The 8,729-nt window shown below is 31.0% G+C and overlaps 1 protein-coding gene across 3 annotated transcripts in view; it reads right to left on the bottom strand.

Annotated features, from left to right (window-relative positions):
* Nucleotides 1–7,714, bottom strand: part of LOC109830609 (HVA22-like protein e) — a 43,892-nt gene extending 36,178 nt beyond the window's left edge. The window contains exons 1-6 of one of the 3 annotated variants that reach the window (XM_020397921.1): nt 7,575–7,714; nt 7,447–7,473; nt 7,234–7,356; nt 6,937–7,156; nt 5,728–5,763; nt 5,152–5,509 (exon numbers count right to left, since the gene is read on the bottom strand). In XM_020397921.1, the coding sequence (XP_020253510.1) occupies nt 5,746–5,763; nt 6,937–7,156; nt 7,234–7,356; nt 7,447–7,473; nt 7,575–7,621 (435 nt within the window). In that variant the 5' untranslated portion in view covers nt 7,622–7,714 and the 3' untranslated portion in view covers nt 5,152–5,509; nt 5,728–5,745. Of the gene's footprint in view, nt 1–5,151; nt 5,510–5,648; nt 5,764–6,936; nt 7,157–7,233; nt 7,357–7,446; nt 7,474–7,574 lie in introns of those variants that run through there. The other 2 variants (XM_020397920.1, XM_020397919.1) reach the window with 2 other exon arrangements.

Raw genomic sequence — 8,729 nt, forward strand, 5'->3', positions numbered from 1 at the left:
TTAGAGGTGTGAAAAATTTTGTAACTCTATTTGGAGAGGAAGGTAACTCTTAATTGAGAAGGTCATCCAAATTTGTAACTTTTGTTACAATTAATAAAAAAAATTCTCCACTTCAAATCTTCTTCTCTTTGTTGGATGATGATGATGGAGATGAAGAAAAGTTTGAAGGTTTGCTTTTCTTTTATTTTTCTCTTTTATTTCTTTTTAGTAATTTTTTTATTATTCCTTATTAGTTAGATTTACATTTATGCTTGTAGTGTAGATTTATTTTCTTATCTTTTTATTTCTTTTTGCACTTTAATTTGTAGAGTAGATTTAATTTCTTGCATTTAATATAGTTTAGATTTTTTTTCTTTTTATTTTTGTAATTAGTTCTTTTTCTTGTTTTTATTTCTTAAGATGTGAATTTAATTCTTGTAGGAATCTTAGAATTGTATGAAACTAGTCTAAGTTCTTTTATATTGTATGAATTATTCTTTTGCACTTAAATATTCATGTTTAGGATAATTAACTAGAGAACTAATTGATAGAAGAAGAATTTGATAATCTATGCTTATCTTGAGTGGTTTGATAGGTTATGCTTATGAATTCTAGAATTATTATCTAGTTGTTGTTCTTGTCATGAATATTAATTTTGTTTAGATGATAACTTGATAGGTTATACTTTTCTTAAATGGTTTGATAGTCTATGCTTAATAAATCTAAGTTGAAATATGATAAAAAAAGAATAGTTTGTATTTTATAATTAAGATTAGCTAGTAGATTCAATTCTCGATCTCTCATATCTTTAATTGAATTCTCCATCGTTTGTTTTCTTGATTTTTTCTCTTGTTATTCTTGCTTTTTATTCTATTCTTTGATTCTTACTTCTCTTCGCTCAAATTCAATTTATTGTTACTTGCATATATTCAAAACAATCACTCATCATATCTATCTCCATAATCACACTTATTATTTAATCCTATTTTTGTCACGCACAAAACATAAGAACCAATTCTAATAATCTCTTAAAATCACCTTCCTCGTGGGATCGATAACTTTTGTATTATAACTTGATGAATTATGCATTTGTAATTTTGATACATAATTATGCCGCATCAGAGATCTGAAGATAATAGCAGTCCTCGACGACTTCCGACAGTGGCGACGACTTCCGATGATGGTAGTGACTTTCGATGCCATGGAAATGGGGGCACAAAGCGAAGAATTGTGATAGAAGAGGTTTTTTCCTCTTGGGAGAAGACGCGTGGGCTCTTATTTCATAAACGAAAGACGCAAAACACCTCTTTAGTGTTTTGGCAAAATTGTTTTGTTTGGGTTCGATCATGCTTTGGCTCTAAAAAAACGCATTGGTACCCAAACAAAACTATTTCGTTTTTAGCCTAAATATAATTGGAAACGGCCTAATCACACCTGTCACCAAACGCACCCTACATTATACTTCTCTATACTATTACTATAATACAAGAAAGAGAAGTGTGGACATAAAAATTATCTACTTATAAAACAAGTTAAAAGATATTAGAGCATCTCCAAGGGTTCCCTACAATGTCCCTTAATCTAGGGGGAGTTTTAAGGGAGGGGGAAGTTCTCCTCCAATGGTTCCCCCTTAAAAGTCCTCTTACCCCTTAATTATTCATATTTAGTGTTTTAATTTTATAGATTAGGATTTAATTAAATATGTGATTTATTTATAAATAAATAAATAATTAAATATTAATAACTAAAAATAAATAATTAATTAATTTAAATTAAGAAATTACCTTATATACTCATTAAATTAATTAATATATTAAAATTTAGCAAATAATTAATTTATATAAATCATGTTAAAAAGTGAAACAGTGTCTCCCTTGGATAATAATTAATTAATTTATATAATATTTAATATAATAAATCATTAATATAATTAATTTATATATAAATCATTATTAATTTATAATAATTAATTTATATAAATCATGTTAAATTTATATAAATAATATTAATAACCTAATTATATTATTTTAAATTAACTATACATTAACTAAATTTAATTAACTATAATTAACTTCAAAATAAAATATATTAATATAAAATTATAAGGGAAAGGTTAAAGGACTTTAACCTTCCCCTTAATTTAGGGATTATGGGACTTTGGGTGAAGGGGACCTTTTTTCGGTCCCTTGGAACACAAACCCTTTAAAACTCCCTAAATTTAGCTAAGGGATCGGATTTTTCCGACCCCTTAGAGATGCTCTTAGACCCCACGATTTTCTCAATGTAGTTCAAGGAGAATAGTTTAGCTATGACCGCTCTATGAATTGATATGAGATGGGAATATTCTTTTCACTCATTTGTGTGCAAGAGCCGAGAGCATAGGCCATCTATTCCACCACTTTGTTACGTCTTTGAACTGTGAAATCATTAATTAGCACTTAAATACCTCATAGTGTTCCTTATTTTGTATTTATATACCTTCACATTTTTTTGACGACATTATTACACACATAAAATTTTTAAAAAATTTACACTTTAACACATTTTGTTATGCAAATGCAAAAATTCTCCGGGAAAATTTTTCCACGTGAGACTCACTAGCTAATTTTAGAAGTTTTAACTTCTAACATTTGTTAGATTTAGGTAAAACATGTCATAATTATAATTTAAATCTACTTCAATTATATTCTCTTAGGTTAATTGCCAACAGACTCTTGTAGTATTACTCAGTTATAGATAGACCCACCATACCTCTATTTTTGCAAATAGAACTTTTTTTTCTGGTCTTAAAATTGTTAAACATGTTTGAAGAAGAGGTAGACCCCCTATTTTAATATCAGTGAGAATAGACCATCAATTATCTTTTTTCTTTCTTTTTTTTTTTGAATTTTAAATGAGTCTGAAAAGTTCACCAAGGAGTGAGTATCAATTTTCCTTCTTTTTTTGAATTTTAAAGGAAACCGAAAAGTTCACCAAGGATGATGCTATAGGGCCCTAATTCATAATTAACCCTATTTTTAATAAACTAGTATGCCACACGTGTGTTGCACGTGGCGTGCTTGATTAAAGAAGTTAATAGTAAATAATATATACACTATTGATTCTTAAATATGTACTTACGAGAAATTGATTTAAGAAGTTAATAGTAAATAATATATACAATATTGATTCTTTAATATGTACTTACAATATAATATTTACTTATGGTATATTGATTCTAACTATATCAGGCAAGAAAGTTACAAAGGCCACTAAATAAAAACTTAATATTATATGTCTAGTAACCCGTTGCAATAGCAAAAATTGTTATTAATATAAAATTACAAAAGACTAGCAAGATGGAATCACAACTGATATAAAACATTGTTCAAATAGCTCCGTTCATGGGAATTATCTAGATCAAAATTTTAATCCAAATTAAAGAATCTAAATCAAGAGACAAGTTAATCTAAATCTCATATAAGAACTCAAAAGTTTTATGTAATTTAATCAAATATATTATATATAGATTTGTGTATTTTGATTTACTCAATGCGTAAAAGATAGATATCTAATATGTTTTATTAGTTTATTTTTGTAGCCTAAAGTTAATGGGAACAAAGAACTTATTATTGTTTAATCAAAAAGAAGACAAATAAAGTTTTATGAGTCAACATAATTATTAATGAAAGAACGTAAAAGATGCTTAATATAGGCAAAAAATTAAAATGACAAGAAATATTGACAGTGTTGGGTAAGTTGATAGCATCTCTCAACTTAAAGTGCATATGAGCTAAGTAATTAGTTAAGAATTAAACCATGAATACATCTAATAAATAAGAAAGCACAACTTACGACCTATATTCAACAGAAAAGAAAGATTTATGATAAATATCACAAAAATCTCTTTACAATATTGTGCAAGGAGGAAAAATCTTTAAATAGCTTTTTATAAACTTGAAAAATAAGATCGTTCATTCTTTCTAAGTATTAAAAGATCAATAAAATCTTATTAATCCATAGTAAAAAAATGTGCACACTAAGAATAATATTTGGTTCCCAAATCAAATGTATTACATACTGTTAAATATCAAGACGACAAGACCTTCGAATAATAATCTTCCTATAATCAATCATCCTTCTCTTTTTCAAGGATTCAAGTGATAACATATAAATCAAGAGCTACAAATTGAACACAAGATACAGTGTTCAACTCCATAAAAAAAAATAAATCTTTAAGTCTGAAAAGTATTTGATAAATATTATCTAATGTATGCATGTGCACATACACATACAAGCCATGTATACTGTAGACCATTTGACAAACTTTTCACATAACATATTTCATAAACCATTGTGTTGGTGTAGGAATTTAGCTTATTAGGTGATGTGGTGGACTGAAGAGAATGGATAAGCGTAGTTTATAGTGTAGAGATAAAAAAAAAGGTTATGCAAGGAAAAATGAAAGAATGGTTAGTCAATTGGAACCATAGAGCTTTGCTACAGTGACTTAAAATATGGAACCAATAGAGGGGAGAAGTGAGGTGTCCCCCTCCTATTGGATAATGAGTTGCACATCATTAATGATGACCAACTCATTATCCAATAGGAGGGGGACACCTCACTTGTTCCCTCTATTGGTCCCATATTTTGGGTCCTTGGAGAATTTTTCGGAACCATAATATATGCATTTAATTAAATTAGTTATGGGTTCTGTAAGAGCTAAGAAGCTAACAAAATATTATTATTATTATGAGTTATAATTAATTTAACTTAATGTAATTTAAGACTCATTGAATGAGGTTTTGATATAAATCAAATAATTAAAGTAAAGTTATAATTATCAAATCTGAGAGGGGTAAAAAAGCCAATTAAAAGTTTTAGCACCCAAATTCTTTTTTACACGTAGTATAAATATAAATTGGGTTTTTCTATAGAGTGCCCATGGGCACTCTATAAGAGAGGAGATAGATAAAGAAATGTGAATTACTCATAAAATTTAGTGCAAATCAGGAAGACACATAGGCAATTTACTTCTCTCTATCATTTAAGGACCCAAAATATGGGACCAATGGAGGGGACAGGTGAGGTGTCCCCTCCCTATTGCATAATGAGTTGGCTGTGCCAACTCATTATGCAATAGGGAGGGGACACCTCACCTGTCCCCTCCATTAGTCCCATATTTTGGGTGCTTGTAGCAACACTCTATAAATTATTATGTAGATTTTATGGCGAACGAAACAAACGTTAAGCACTAACGACAAGTGGCAATTTATAACTTGCGAAGTAGGGCAACCTAGGGATGTAGGAGCTAATTAGCCTCAGTATTATACTATTATATTGCCACCCAATATTGTTTTGAGCCGCACCATCCAAGAAACTTCCCACGTCTCACAAAATTGACCTGTCCGCACTTTAGCAAACCATTTTGCTTTGGCAAACTCGCCGTTCCTGGACCTCTCCCATGCTGCCAAATCATTAACCACAGCCTATCCACAAATTGAGCTACCCAAAGTGCAAGTTTACCATTCCCTTCCACATTCGAAACTAACTAAAACATCAAATTTTTACAATAAAAAGGACCCGATATCAAAACTATACATCCAAATCCTAGTAAAAGTAAAAAAAAAAAAAAAAAAGGAAATCTATCCATGTCTTAAAAGTAATCCATATCTTAAAAGTTGAAAAAAAAAAAAAAAAAAAAAAAAAGGAAATCTATCCATGTCTTAAAAGTAATCCATATCTTAAAAGTTAAAACGAGAGGCAAACCTGATCTCCAAGCTCTCATTACTCCTCCTGCTCCCCCTGCCGAATGTCAAACAAGTTAATCACTACTCCCAAACTAAAAATAAAAAGAACAAGCAAAAAAAAAAAATTAAAGATTTTTCTCATCTTATCTTATGCCCCTAAATTCTAGTTCTTTTTATATTAGACGTTTAAGGCTTTATACTTATAACTCACTCCTAAATCTTCAATCTGTTCAACAGAGGTTGTTATCTGGAATTATGACTTTAAATTACAATAAGCGAATTTTATTTTAAAGGCAAAACTTCATCGAGGTTACTAATATGTGGACTAAATATCACTTGGGCCCTTAATATTTGAAAATTTACTAGGATCCCCTATGTTGCCTCGGTCATCATCCTAGATCATTTTTACATAATTCCGTTCACAATAACGCTGCCATGCCATATCACTGCAGTGTAAACCAGTGTAAGTTTCAAGTTCAATACAAACTTTAATTTCACTAATTTTTTGTTGATGTGATAATGATGTGGTACGATAAACTTGGGACTGTTACTGATTTTTTAATGAAAAAGAGCTAGTTTCTTCTTTTTTAAGCGCGTTTTTTCCATATTAGTTCCTAATTTTTTATACTTTGAAAGGACAACCTGAAATTACTAAACTTTTTATTAGGTCCCAATTCTTAAATTATAATGAAATTAATCCCTCAAATCATTAAAATGCTACTAGAGTCCCCGATTCTCAGATTTGTTTCAAATTCATCCCTTTCATTAATTAATTACACTTCCACTCTTGATTGTTTATATCGGGTACCCAAAATCTCATAAGTTGTTTTTTATTAATCCCTCTAAGTGCTAAGTCCTACTCTCGTTGGAGGGACAAATCTCAAACTAACTAAAGAATTGAGGGACTTATAGTACTTTCAATAAATTGAGATACTGATTTCAGAATAAATTAAGAACAAGAAGCCTAATAGCAATTCCAATGATTTGAGGGACTAATTCTAAAATTAACTTAAAGAATCGCGAAATCTGATAGCAATTTTTATTAGTCGAGGGACTAATTTCAAAGCACGAAAGATTTAAGGGACTAAAGCATGGAAACCCTTAAAATAGAGTAGATCTACTCTTAACTTCAACAATGAAATGGTTGCTTTCTTCGTTCATAACAAATAACATGAAGTTATATTTATTTCCACTTGTTTACTTGAAAGAAATAGTCAGCGGAGCTCACCTTTTTTGAAGTAACAAGGCCTAAATATTTGTTCTTGCTCTTGCTCTTGCTCTTGGATAGTGGTGATGATGATGAAGAACTAGAAGAAGATTCGCTTAAAACCCCATATTTTCTTAATTGTTTCCTCACAAACTTGTCATAAATGAAAGCTGCTCCCCTAAATTGTGGTAATACCAACCAAGCCACTAACAATACCTTCATCTCATACCAAATTGGTACCCTCCAAAAAAAAAACCAATCCAAATTAATTGTCTAAATAATTTATAGAGTTTATCAATTAACCAAGAGTTTAATTACCATCTCAAGATTGGCTCCAAAACCATATCCATGAGTGTCAGGAAAGAGTACAAAATCCAATATGCTAACCACTGTTCATCATCAAGCTTGTCTTCAGTCTCAATCGCTTGAACTGATGCATACCTACATAATAATTCAAACCCCTCAACCAAATTCAAAGCCAGAACACACACCTCAACCAAAAAAAAAAAACAGTGAACAATATATACTTACAAGGGATAGAGCAACATGATTGCAGGCCTATAGTCAAATATTGCATAATTGATATTAGTGCTACAATAGCAACAATAAATAATTAACAAACTTAAGTAGAAACTAATGAAACAAAAATATGTATTTACCCGGAGAAAGAATGGATATAAGTGAGAAATGTCCAAAAGCGGTCCATGATGGTTTCTTTAGTTTTGAGTTCAAGAAGCTTGAAATCAGGCCGAAAATCGAAAGGAAAGAGGGCGACAAGCGTTGAAATAGGGAGGAAGAAGAATTGAGGGGCGTGTATATAATATAAGAGAGGGGAGAGAGGACACGTGGCAGAGTTAAGAGAAGGTGATGAAGGCTATGCACGTGTAGGCTCGGGTTTGAACCGACCGGATCCGGCGGTGCGATTGAATCGGCACAGGTTTCTTCGCGTCAAAAATGAGAGAGTAGGCAAACGGTGTCAAAAAAAAATGGGGCCACACTTCAGCAAAAAAACCTCGACTTTGGATGAGAATATCAGATAAACCCTCAATAACTTTCAAAATATTATAAAATTCCCCTTAGGTTAAGAGGTTACCAGAAACCCATTCAACATTGAGACTTTCTCAGAAAACATTCTTAAAAAAGTAAGAATAAAATTTCACTAGCAAAAAAACATTAAAAAAAAGTCGTCTACATAGTTTCACCTACTCATGTTCAATTATGGTTAACATTTTTAAAAGGGGTTTTCTAAAAAATCTTAAAGTTAAAAGAGAATTTTTTTAAGGAAAATGGTTTAAGGACCTAAAATATGGGAGCAAAGGAGGGGACAGGTGATGTGTCCCCTCCCTATTGCATAATGAGTTGGTCATGTCAACTCATGCCAACTCATTATACAATAGGGAGGAGACACCTTACCTGTCCTCTCCCTTGGTCCCATATTTTGGGTCCCCGTAGCAGCACTCTTTTTTTAATTATCATCAAAGTTAAGGGAGGTTTTTATGATATGTTTTGAAAGTTACGTGGGTGTTATTTGATAATCATCCAAAGTCAAGGGGTTTTTTTGCTGAAATTTAGCCCGAAATAAAGGGATCCGAGAAATTTGGCTAAAGAAAGAGACTTGATTGAGATTGAAATGTGATTAAATATTGTCAGGAGTCGGTGCGTGATTTGGGTAGGAGACACATGTTGGTGGTTCAGTTGGTAGTGATTAGTTTAAGTTGTTTTAGTTAAAGGAAGAAATTAGGAGATAAGTTTATTGAGAGGGTGGGTTATGATGTAAGAGTGGCAATCAATTTATTGATATTTTTCTGGTCCCC

Source organism: Asparagus officinalis, chromosome 2 (genome assembly GCF_001876935.1).
Source record: "Asparagus officinalis chromosome 2, Aspof.V1, whole genome shotgun sequence".
Lineage (NCBI taxonomy): Eukaryota > Viridiplantae > Streptophyta > Magnoliopsida > Asparagales > Asparagaceae > Asparagus > Asparagus officinalis.